This window comes from Rhagoletis pomonella, unplaced genomic scaffold (assembly GCF_013731165.1).
Source record: "Rhagoletis pomonella isolate Grant_MI unplaced genomic scaffold, Rhpom_1.0 Rhpom_scaffold_00008, whole genome shotgun sequence".
Lineage (NCBI taxonomy): Eukaryota > Metazoa > Arthropoda > Insecta > Diptera > Tephritidae > Rhagoletis > Rhagoletis pomonella.
Window position 1 is genome coordinate 28129212 of NW_023458562.1, and position 13124 is coordinate 28142335.

Here is a 13124-nt window from a genome sequence, read left to right on the forward strand (position 1 = left end):
ACATAGAAGCACATCTCCGAAACGAAACGATAAAAAGGCAAATTATTGTTTGTATGAATATTCTAGGAGCTCCAAAGCAGCAAAAACAAGAGCTGTTAAACTTTAAGAGAAGGCCAAGTCCCATAAAACGCAACATCAACCGATAAAAAGAATATAGTTACGTAAATACCTAATGAAAATTTTACACATAACTAACGTTTATATACGGAATGGGTATACATTTCTTAAGAGATCACTTAAGAAGAATGACTGTAAAAGTTACGAGAGAGAGAAAGCACCAACGGAAAGAGCTGAATGATGTGCTGCGCTTAGGATAATGGCAAGCTGGTACCAGTGACGGTAGCAAAACAGCAACCGAAGAACTTCAAACGACCAGAGGTCCCTTGATGAAAAATTAATTTCTTTGTTGCCTTTGTTGCCTTATGAATCATATCAAAAACTCAAAAGTCAAATACTTAGATACCTTAGCGGTTAAGTTAGGATCCTTAAGCCGATGAAGGGCTATAAGCATGGCAAGGGTATTTTTTTTCTAATTTGTCTACACTCAATGAAGCGGAGGTGAATGATAGTCAAAACACGCTGTACGTATTTATTACAAATAAATAATAAAAAGTGTGTTGTTGTAAAATTTACTGATTTTTTTTCTACGAAGTTTGAAACTTGCACTTACCCACTGTACGTAGCGTTTGTTAGATAATGAGCTGTCTTTTTACAACAATAAAATTATAAATAAAAATAGCCAAAACTGGTCCAAATGTTGTGCGCTATTATTTTTCACATTACTATACACATTTCACGTTTTTTCACATTGCAATTCAATTAAAAAAACTCTGCAAATGACAACGCTCTTTTCATGTTTTTGCGCTATCAATGATTTTAGTTTTTCACTTGTAAAATGGACCTATAAATACAAGGCGAACAAAAAAGTGATCGCTATTGTTTTTCAAAATTTTCCATTAACGTCGCTAACGCACTTCCCTCGGCATGAAGTACGTTGCGTTCGCAATTGTCGTCCTTTGTTACCTGAGTGTGTTATCAAAGGTAAATCTTGAAAAATTCTCTGAACAAAACTATGATTTACTAGAAATAATTTTAGGCTGATCAACCATATACTGTGAAAAATGAAGCCGCCGAATGCATTAATGGCTTCAAGGAAACCATCTATCGTTGTGAAATAAAACTCGTTGGGCGACAACGTCTATTTAATGGTACCATGACATACGGCGAGGACATGGCTAGCGATCACTTTAAATATCAAATAGAAATATTTAACGCACCAGCCGGCGATAAGCAGTTCAAGCGATTGCCTTTGGGTGTGCCGCGCACCGCCATTTGTGAGGGTTTTAGAGCATATTACGGCGATTTTCTGCAGCCGTCGCTTATTCACGGGGAAAATACCGATCTGCCTTATATGCCAGAGGAAGGTCTTTGCCCCTTCCCAAAAGGTGAATACTGGTTTAAGAATTTGCCGCTTAACACAGACGCTTGGCCAGAGCAAATACCGCGTGGTTTTGTAAAAGCAGTGATAACATATTTCAAAGACGGCGTAGATGTTGGTGGACTTTCAGTAACTTTGCGTATCGAAGATCGTGAATAAGCGCGCCGGAGATAGTGGAGTGTGGAGGGAGAGTAGACTTTGCAAATTGTTGGTTATTGAATTGTTAAGTGAATATTTAAATATATGTACGAGTATGTTCGCAGCAAGCACATATGTATGTATGTAAGTAAAATTTTTATGAAAGTGTAGTGGAAATGCAAATTAGAGATATGAAAAATTCATAACTTTTTGACACTTCAGGGACAAACATGTCCTTCATAAGTTTGAGTTCAAAAGGCACTTGATCGTTGAAACTATCGTTCCGGTTCGAAATGCGAGTGAGTATTTTTGCAGAAAATTAATTCAATAGTTTCTGAGGGATCTTCGATAACCTACGTAGGCACAAATCCTGATTTCCAACTTCTAGATCGCTTGATAGCGATTGAAGCTGATAGGCAGAAAGATCAGTAAAATCGCTAAAGTTTAACTATTTCACATCTAACTAAAGAAAAAAACCTGTCACCAAAAAAAAAATTCCCAAAACTCAACGCAATTCTTGGCCGTTTGAAACTTACACTTCCTTAGACTAAAATTGTATGGGTTATAAAACTGCAAAAATAACATATGATTCCAAAAGAAACCACTATATAGACTACCGATTAAATAATAATAAGTAATAAAAAGTTATACATCATCAGTAGCTAAGGCCATCAGCCTTTTCTGCAGTCAACATAATATGTGGCAACGCCACTGGCAGCTTCTCCTAAGTACTTGGCTATGTCACTTCAGTCGCTTAGGGAATGATTTTAGCGAATTGCTTGTCAAAGTGAAGTGACGTTGAGCTCATTGTTAGCGCTTCAGTGGGCAAACAAGTGCCAGTCAATATATATGTAAATATGTTTGTTACATACAAATACAAATACAAAATATGTATTGCCATTTCGACGCAAACATCAGCTACCAGCTGCCAAAGTATCGCAAGTGAATCGGTAGTGAAAGAAATATATATGTGGTCATAAGCAATAACCGCCTAAGTCGAAAACCCTGCATTCGAGAAAAAACGTGTCTAAAACGGATTAGGATAGGATTGTAACGTTAGCCTAATGGGGGAAACAAAAATATTTTCGTCTATAACTTCTTAAATAGCCTAGTTGGCGAGATGGGGATTTCACACACGCATGGATTAGTAGTTGCAGAATTCGATAGCATATATAACTCAATTCATTCTTAAGTCGACTTAGGCGGTTATTGCTTATGACCATATATTATATGTATATAGTGCAAATATATGTACATATGTATATAAGAATCTGTGCGGCAAATGCGCTGGAATATTGTAAATATCTGTATTTTCTTCTTGGCACATACGTATGCATGTACTTATATTTTGTATATAAGAGCTATACTTTCTCCAAGAGAGCAAATTTTTTTATATACATAATACATGTTTACATATTTATGCCCGCACTAAACGTAGCGCATACATACAGTCAGCGTCAAAAATTTTACTACCCGAACGGTTTGGCGTTTTTTTTTTAATTATATTTTCGATAGCAACTTATTTATATTTTTTTATAAAAACATAGTCCATTCAACAGAAAAAATCTGTAGAATAATTTTATTCCGAATTTCAATTTCCCGATCATTTTTGAGAAAGCAAAAAAAAATTCTCAAAAATCAACGGTAGCTTTTAGAGACTTGAAACTTGCACCTTATTATACTAAATTCGATGGGCTACAAAACTGCATACTCAAAGAAATGAGATTGAAAAGTTTAAAATTTTTGGTTATTTCTTGAATTTTCCCCAGTTCCATATGAAATTGACAAACATTGATTCTGCTGGTTTTTGCTGTTAAATGAAATACATTTTATAAAAAAAAAATTAAGCAAAATTTGGTATGGAAAATATAATTAAAGAAATGTCAGGGTATTCTTATTTTTGACGCTGACTGTATGTGTGAGTCCTTAGATATGTATAGATAAGTGAGTACATATCAACACATTTGCTTATGTACATACAAATGTATGTATGTATACATGTAAGCTCACAAGTATGTTTGCTCTTGAGCTTTCGCTATTGTTTGCATCTTCAAGTGATTTGCTCGTAATCGACAGGCCAACTAAATCGTTGACACACTTACTATACAAGTATATGTAAGTGCACACTGAATACGAGCAAACACATACATAGATATACACAATAAACGAATAAGGACTTAAACTAAAATAGAAGTACGAAATATTTTCTTTTGTTGAAGATGTTTAAGTCTAAATGCTTTAAACGATCTCTTTAGGCCTTAAAGCAATTTGTAAACTGCTTAAGATTTTGCTGAATCTATGTTTGTAACACATCGCTAAAAGCAATATCGATTTGTTAAGCTGCTACTAAGTTTATTCATTCATGTTTGTCTGGTGAAGATATCCCTTTAGTGTAACAATAAATGACGGTTCAATTTGAAGTTGAATTCGAAAAATTAGTGAATAGCGCCACAAAATATGTCACACGAAATGGGTAGCAAATATTATTTCTATATTCGTATGGAATAATAGCTTATGTCGAAAGGCTGGCATTAGTATAATGTGGCACTCGCAGTATCCGATTGCGAATGACCCACTGGCGCCGAGCCGTTGAAGAACTTTTGGCAAATAAATGTGCAAGAAATAGTTCCGATACTAAATATCAAGACAATATTCTTATTAACTCTCATCAAAAAATACTTTGTCGTTTAAAGAATAAAGGGAATGTCGTATTGAAAAATATGTATATTGGGTTAGTACACCAATGCCAAGAGGGCCTCTGGGTCTGCAGTTAACACTTTAAATTAGAAGTTGCCCTCTGCACTTTCGGACTAAAGAAAATCGATAATCACCGTCTATGCTTCTCAGCTTCCAACCTCACTAACCGATTGATCCTCTTCCTATTCTGAAAATAGCGTGAGTAAATCTGCATGACCACTCTCCCATCTGCTCTAACTAGTAGCACTTGATTTTATTTTTGTGCCATTACTAAAGTAATATAGTTCCACTAATTGAAGTAATTAAATTTACGAACACAATAAATTCTAAGTTATTTACTAATTACAATTTAACTATTTATCAAATGAAAAAAAATCGGCGGGAATCCTTTCAACGTACTATAATGCTATTCAAAACAATTCATTTGAATGATAGATAACCGCGCTACAATTCCAATGCAACGCAAATGTGATGACATGATTAATGTACTAAAAGATTTACGATTATTCGCAGCCATTAACACACGCGCATTAAAATGACTCAATTAAGCGGAATTGATTGAAGTGTTACGCACACGAATACATGCATACATACAAATGTGGCCCACCGCACTACCTACACAATAATGGCGCAATAAAAGTAATAGAGTTGAAAATGGAAAAATGCTGCCGTGCAACTGTCACAGAGATGACATAGCACACACTTGCATACATACATACATATAACGGTAGTATAATCCTATGTATTTACATACGAGTACTACAGTGATATTTATGCACGCCTACAAAAATCCATTATATTATATTATATAAATCTTACATAGCGTCTACTAAAAAATTTAGTGCGAGGCGGCAATAAAAACAATGCATTGTTTTTAATTACAACTCATCGAATACTTTAATGGTGAATGTCAACGCTTGACAACCTTTTTTTTTTTGGTAGCCGGGAGTTTTTATTATATGAATGTAATATGGCGGTCCATCAAATGGTGCGCGACAATTAAATGTTAATAAACAAATGGAATATTTGTTTTTGCTTTTGCTTCTGCTTCTGCTTATTCTATTCCTGTTTGTATGGGTAAAAGCCGAGTAAAAATAATAAAAGTCTGCGGCTACTTTTAATTTTTATTGCAGTTTCTTTTATTTAAGGCTTCTTTTTATATCGAATGGATATGTGGCTTATCAGAGTGAATTTGTGTGCATTTTTTGTTTGAATTTGATTTTACAAGCCTCCATTATTAAAGGTATGTGAGTGAGATAACACCGCAATATAGTTTTAATTTTCACTCAAGTGGCAAGTGTTTAAGTGCCACATAAAATTATATATGGGCATTAGAGTGCATTAGTCGTCCAACAAAAAAAATCGGTATAGTTAAAATATTTCAGAAAAATTTCACTGAAAATATACATATGTGTATGTATAGTAGGGTGCCTACCGGAAGGTTTTCTTGACCTGGGACGATTTGAAAATATCTCCAAAATGCGAATTTTCATAAATAAAATTAGTTCCAAAATAATTTTATACTTAAAAATCACACCAAATGGTAGAACAGTTTAAGCTTAGAAGATCTACATAAACAATTTTATCGATTTAATCAAATTTATGAGATTTGTGGAGGTACATTTTTTCAAATCGATCCAGCTCAAGAAAATCTTAAAATTTATTACATTTTATAACTCCGGCGGAAAAATTGCTACTTACTAGTGAGGCACCCTAATATGCATACACGTATGTACATAAATATGCATATTTTCAGTGACCTATAAGTACCAGTCAATAAGCTGATACGAGAATAGTTGACCAAAGCTAAAAAAATGTATGGCAATGTTCGTGACTCTGTGATTTTAGGTAGATTACCCATGCTGCTTTTTAAGGAAAATGTTTTAAGTATAACTTGAAATCGAACAATAGTTTATTAACCCATGACTGCTACTATCATCTTAATCGATTATAGTAATCAATCGAACATCATAATTATCGATAATTCGATAACAGAATCTATTTCTTCATCGCTACTATATGGATATCGTTATTGATATCGTTTTCGACTTTGCTATAGATACTTTTATTGGCATTGTTATCCTCATTCGATGGCCATCGGCAAAGGTATTGTTATCGATAATTTATCAGTGTTAGCGGCGTAGCTATTGCTGCAGGTATTCTTTTATGTTTATAATAAATTTAGATATCAATAAACAAACTAATCAGCGCGTAGGACGATTAACTCAAAAATATTTATTTTCTTATAAAATTAATGTACAACTTCAAAAACAAAATTGGCGTATCTAATTAATTTGTTATACTTACTACATATCACATCAAACAAATTCATTCAGAATTCATAAATTTTCAATTGTATGGACATACCTGAAAATAGACAAAATTAATCATTAATTGAAAGCTTCTTACGTAAATAAGAAAAAGTAGCATAATTAATTAAAAGAAAGCTTTTAGGTTTTCTTTTGAAAATGTTTTTCGAATTTATTCGTATGTATTTTTTTTTCTACGCACAGTAATTTCTTTCAAATTTTTTCTTTTTCTATATGTTTCTCTGTTATTTCTTGTGGCTTCTTCCAAAGCTATGACATGGAAAGCGCACATACATACCTACGTTGTAGTGCTTAATTTTAAGCGGATTAGGTGGAATGAAGAAATTCTCTTGCCGGAAAGCTAGAAATTAACGAAAACAAGAAAACAATAAGAAAAATTTTAACTAACATATAAAAAGTAAATTAGTGAATTTTTAATTTGAATATATAAAGTTTTTAGTTTTACAAAAATGCTGACAAGAGTTTTAAAGCTCATTTCACGCTTTTCTGCCGTGAGAGAAGAGAGCATAACTCAAAACATTTTAAGTAGGTAAGTACAAACAAAAAATTGGGTTGGGCCACTTCTGCTCTCATGGCCTCAATTAAATATGTATAAGAACCGTCCATCTCATGGTCGCTGAAATACTCCTCAATTTACGCGATTGTCGCTAAGTTGAATAGAGTTTCAGTGTCTGTTTAATGGCTTTCATTCATCTTCCCGGAGGGATAGTTATTGTCAGGGATGCCAACTCATTTTAGCTTTCTCCCTGTTTCCCACCGCGAAATTCCTCGAGTTTCGGTGAAATTCCCCGCACTGACATGATTCCAATAAAAAACTAAACAATTTTAATTCAATTCCTTGAATTTATTTACGAATGTACATACAATATTTAAATTTTAAATTTTTTTCACTAATTTTTTATAAAGTTATATCTTATTGTATAACATACACCATATAAGTCAAAGTAAAAAACTTTGGGCAAAACTCACAAAAATTCAACAAATTAAAAAACAAAAATTAAATCAAAATTTTTAACTTTTTACTCGTAATTTTTAGAAGCCAATTTAATTTTATTATTATTTCATGTAGCTAATGAAAATAAAATTGCATATATTAATAAATTAATTAATAATTGCATTATTTATTATGTAACAAAAATTACAAAAAGTATTCTGCACTCTAAGTAAATTATTTAATGATTTAAAATTAAATAGTCAAAATTTCCCGCAAAAGGCAGCCATTCCCCGTTTCCCTGCAACGAGACAAATTCCCCGCAAGTAGGTTACCGTGTTTTTGTTTCTCGCTGTATCGATAATTGGTCCCACAAGCGCATGTAACTGGGCAAGTATGAGTTGCTCCAGAAGCCACCCGGTATTGGAAGCATTCCGTTCATGACTAGGGTTTATGAAGTCCTAGCCTAGCTCGTCCTCGGTACGGCTCTTATGACGGAAATAAAATAGGTTCGTACAGGGATTTTTGGTGAGAGTGACATACATATCTATAAAATTCCTTAGAATAAGCAAAAATATAAAACATTTTCTTTTTTTTTCAATTCTTATGCTTTAGTATATGTATACACTGCCAGAAAAAAGTATTGGCACACTAATTTTTTATAATAGTATGGTTCATTCTACAACAAAAAAACATAAGATTATAGTGTTTAAACTTTGAACAAAAATCGCGAAAATTCAATAAATTTTCATGCAAATTTTCAACTTTTTAATCAGATTTTTTCGAATTTTTTAAGTATGCAATTTTGTAGCCAATTAGATTCTAGCATAAAAAGGGCATGCTCAGAGTTAGTCAAAATTCGCATTGATTTTTGAGATTTTTTTTTGTTGACGGTGTTTTGCATTTTTTCCATATTAAGTATTTTCGAAATTTTTTTTTCTATGGATGGGCTACAAATCTGCATACTCAAAAAAATTCTATTAAATCTGATTAAAAAGTTGAAAATTTGCTGAATTCGCGCGAGTTTTTCAAAAAGTTTGGAAATTATGTTTTTATGTTTTTTGTTGTAGATTGAACCATATTTTTATAAAAAACTGGCCAAAAATTATGACGATAAAAATCCTTGCATATATTGTAAAAAATCAGCTGTGCCAATATTTTTTGAGGGCGGTGTATGCATATACAAAGTTTTCATATGAAAAAATAGGTATTCTCGCATAAAAAAATTCTATGATTAATAGATTGCACAAAAAGGTAAATAATGACGCGTGCAGCTCCGACAAATGTTTACATAGTCGAGTACATGTGCACCCGTTGTAAGGCCACGCGCCGTAGCGTACCAACATTTGTAAAACATATTCAGCGGGTTTTCTGCTTAGGTTTTCGCGTTATGCTTAGGTGTGTGGCAGGCAACAGGTACATAAAAAAAACAACAACACGTATTAAAGACAAGCAAAACAGCAACAATAAAAACACTTCAAACTTAGTTAAATACATACATATCTGTTTATCTGTTGGCAAGCAGTCAACTGGGCAACTGTCTAACAAATCAGTTGGTGGCTGCTAGCTGGTGGTGGTTGCCTAGTGGCTGGTGGTTGACTGGTGCGCGTTGGTGGCTTATCTGTTAACTTTCAACGACTGCGCAATGAAGCGACCACCTATGGTGTTACCACAACAACACTGCAGCTCAGCTTAACGCACAGAGTGCTGAGTATAGCTTTGTGATGTTGGTGCTGTGGCTTTTGTCATGGCAGTCAAAGTGTTGCAGGAACAACAACAAAAGCAAGACACATTGCTGGTGTATTGGCTCCAAATAAGAGTTAAACGTGTGGATATGTTGTTATTTTAGCATGTACATAATACCCGTATGTAAGTTAGCTCCACGTTGTTCTTGCTATTTTAATGACCTTTTGTTTTGGCTCAACATTTACGTTTTTTTGTTGGGCCTCTCTGCCTTGTTGTGGTTTTTTTTGGTCTGCTCAATAACATTGATGTTGCTGTTGTTGTTGTCGTTGCCGGCTTTGTTGCCCAACATTGTGTGTTGTGGGTGGTTTAATTATCCGCTAATGTTCGCAATCTATGCTGCCATGGTCGTCGTTTAACGACAACTTTAACCCCGAGCGCACACAAGCGCACACACCCAGTCAGCTGATTGCTGCACAAACGATGTATGCGTACACACTGAGGAGCGTTTGTGCTAATGTTTGCCACATGCTGTGCAACATAACAATGCATATCACACGCTGGCTAGCCGTAACAGTAACAGCAACAAAACCAAGTGGCATAGCAACAAAAACAATAACCAAAGGCCAAACACGCACACCCTTTTTGCAACACACGTCATTGCTCCACATTCGCGAGGGGAGCGCTCATGCAATACGCGCGCGCCCGGGTGACAGCCAACATGTGGCGCGAGCTGTTGCCATACATATATCGTATATGCAACCTTAGCACACTACCGCTGGCTTACAAACATAGATAGGTGTACATAAAGTAGATGTGTGGCAAAACACTTTGGTTGACGTTGATGCTGCGAAAACTTTTGTTAATTTAGTTCGATGCTGTTATTACTTTTGTTGCATCTATTGGCTGGTGGTCTTTTTTTGTTGTTGTTGCAGCCACATTTTGTTTTATGGTTCCTTCTGTGCTTACTTTGTTGTTATTTTTTTAATTTCATTATTTCATTTGCTTTGGTTTTCATATTTTTGGGTTTTTTTTTTGCTGTTAAACATTCGCTTGTTAATTGTTTTTGTTGCTGCATGCGTTTATTTTTATTTTTTTTGTTGTAATATGGTTTCATGTTTCTGACATTTAACGCTATATATTTGTTGTTAATTACCTTTCAAACACCCACTTATTCGCTCTCTATACATCTCTCACCGGAGGTCATCAACAGGCGGGGTCTGGTGTGAAAATTTAAAGTACTTAGTATTACTAGGCTGGTAGGCACAGTGTTTAGAAAGAAGAGAAATATGGTTGTTATAACTATTATTTTTAATTTTGGTTAGATTCATGAATTTTTTCTTAACGCTGTAGTTCACCTCTCATATCTGTTATAGTCCTTTCACAACACCACTTCTTTTTAATGGATTTGAGAATAAAAACTTTGATAGCAGTCAGCATAAAAATGTTGAAATTTCCCCCGAATATAGCAATCTACTATAGGATACCTGTGGGAAAATTAAGTAAGTGTGTCTTATAGATTCTTGAACAATTTTGAAAACTCATTTGCTTGAGGAAAGTATCATAAAAATCAATTTACATACGATCGTTAAACTGAACCCAGACGACAGGAATTCTACCATTATAATGGAAGCGCCGCAGGCCTATACAGTCTTTGTCTCAGTCATAGATAGATATAAGTGTAAGCTTGGCAAGTTCAAGAATTTTCTCGGCTAATTGTCTGGGCCGCACTCATAGTATACCGAATGCACACAGCTGTGATATGAGCCATCCTCTTGTACGGGGTCTCCGTATGGTGGCTTGCGTTAAACGGGTTTTTATTCAGAACCAAAGTGGAACGGGTACAAATGATAGCTTCCGTGCTTGTCACGGGAGCCAAAAATAAATAAAAAAAATAAAAAAATTTTAGCTGACTGTAATGCTGCCGTGGAGAGATCTCAGATTCTGACAAGCAATCGTCCTTGAAACTCCACCGGATAATCTACGACAACTAGATTATATCCCTCCTCGACTCTATTTAGACAACAAATTCTCCAAAATAATACCAGAAGGTAATATACAGATGGTTCCAAACTAAACGAAAAAGGCGGTAGCGGGACTTATTCTGATGAACTGGCACCAAACCTCAGTTTCCTCTTACCAGACCATCGTAGCGTTCTTCAACTGAACTGCATAATTTAGGTCGCGCGGTGGCTCATAACTTCCCACAGCCAAGCTGCTATTAAATCTCTCAAATCCTACCGAACAAGAGTCAAAGTAGCCATATGGTGCTGACTTCAAAATGCTCCTTGACTGTTTTATTGGTGCTTGGAAATAGGAACATTCCTGGCAACTGCATAGCCAACGAGCTGGCAAGTATAGGCACGGAAATACCCGAAGTTAATTCTGCTCAAAATGCGGGCATACCTCTAACCTCCGGAAAAACCCAGATTAAAGGCTGAAATCATCGAGGAGGTAAATACCAGGTCAACTGTGAAAACTACTACCAGGCAAATTTAGAAAAAATGTTTGCAAAGCGATTCATAGCCCTTACTCGAATTGACCGCTCTTCCTTCAGACTAGTAGGCGGGGTAATCACCACACACTGCTCGAAGGGCATGCATGAAAAAAGGTTGAGATATCCAAGCAACAATTTTTGCCACAGCTGCAGAGACAAGGAGGAAGAGGGGACGATCGAACATTATACATATCTGTTCCGCCCTAGCAAACATGCACCATCACTTCTGCGACAAGTAGTTTTTAGATTGCATAGCCGACCTGAACTCAGTGAACATTTTCAATTTTTTGTGCCATGTGAAATGCATTCGGTAGTTCGGTTATTTGGGGAGGGTAAGAAACAAATTGCTCGTGCCTCCGTGCCCTGCGCTGTGTCGGACCTTAAAACCTAATTAACCTAATGGTCTTGAGCTGTGTGGACTATCATAAGTTTCAATGCTTTGCGTCAAAGTCGCAGTGGTTACAAAATGTATCAATACCAATGAACACAAATTGCACTCAGTCTCAGTGTTAAGATAATTGTCAGTGCAAACGCGAAACTGGTTCCTTGGCTGAAACCTTTCTTAGTCCGAGGCCAACCAATGAGCGGTGGGCGGCTTTTATTTCTGAGCGGCGCCGCCCAGCCATTCAGAAATGCGGCTCATAGCTCATCCGATCGCCGCTTTGCCATTCATTGCATTTACTCGGCCTTTGGCTGCAATAGAGATTATGTTAGTTAAGGAATTGGTGGTGTAAATATAGGTTACGGATGGCCAAAAGCAATTAATGTTCGCTGGTAGTTCTACTATTATTTGTCGAGAGCGGGGGTATGAGTCCAAATACTGAACGCGCACCAACAGAGTACTCATAGCTCAAATTAAAGCTGATATGAGCAGCGATCCGACAAGCGCTGAGAAAGCCACCACATTCCATCAAGGCTTATCAATTCTCAATTTAGCCATCAGCAAGCTGTATGGTCTCGGTTTTAGGGGAAATAAGTCAGTGTGACTAGATATTAGTCAAAATTATTAAAAATAGGTATACATGCTAAGGCCTTGCGCACATGCTCAGCCTATAGCTTGGCAGACAGTTGAGCTGACAGAACAAACACAGTACATGCACAGGCGCGCACTTCGCACTTCACATTGCTTGTACGTGCAGCGCTTATCAGCTCAGTGATAAGCTCTCTGTGTGCGCGAATCCTAATGGCATGGATTTAAATCTGTGGAAGCTTTTACCCCGTGCGCGTCCATATAAAATCCACAGAGGGCCTTGAAGAGTTCCGCCCGTGGGCGCTGTTTTGAGCATCACTGATTTAAATGAACTTAACCAAGAGTACTTACTAAGTTAAAAATATTTATCAAGGCACTCGCCGAAAAGAAAAAAAGATAAACCTGTGGAGTCTCGGGGTTCGGGAATCAGGCTATCCTTT

General features: G+C 35.9%; 3 protein-coding genes across 5 annotated transcripts in view; 2 read left to right on the forward strand and 1 right to left on the reverse strand.

The window, feature by feature from the left end:
* LOC118744576 (leucine-rich repeat-containing G-protein coupled receptor 6-like) overlaps positions 1-13124 on the reverse strand; it is a 175025-nt gene that overhangs the window by 106378 nt on the left and 55523 nt on the right. The window lies entirely within an intron of this gene.
* On the forward strand, positions 510-1597 carry LOC118745250. Its single transcript, XM_036478776.1, has 2 exons — positions 510-518; positions 1097-1597. Exons 1-2 carry the CDS (start codon positions 510-512, stop codon positions 1595-1597), a joined length of 510 nt encoding a protein of 169 aa, XP_036334669.1.
* Positions 8796-13124, forward strand: part of LOC118745251 — a 5047-nt gene continuing 718 nt past the window's right edge. Inside the window, exon 1 of the mRNA XM_036478778.1 lies at positions 8796-8882. Within this exon, the coding sequence (XP_036334671.1) occupies positions 8796-8882 (87 nt within the window). The remainder of the gene's footprint in view (positions 8883-13124) is intronic.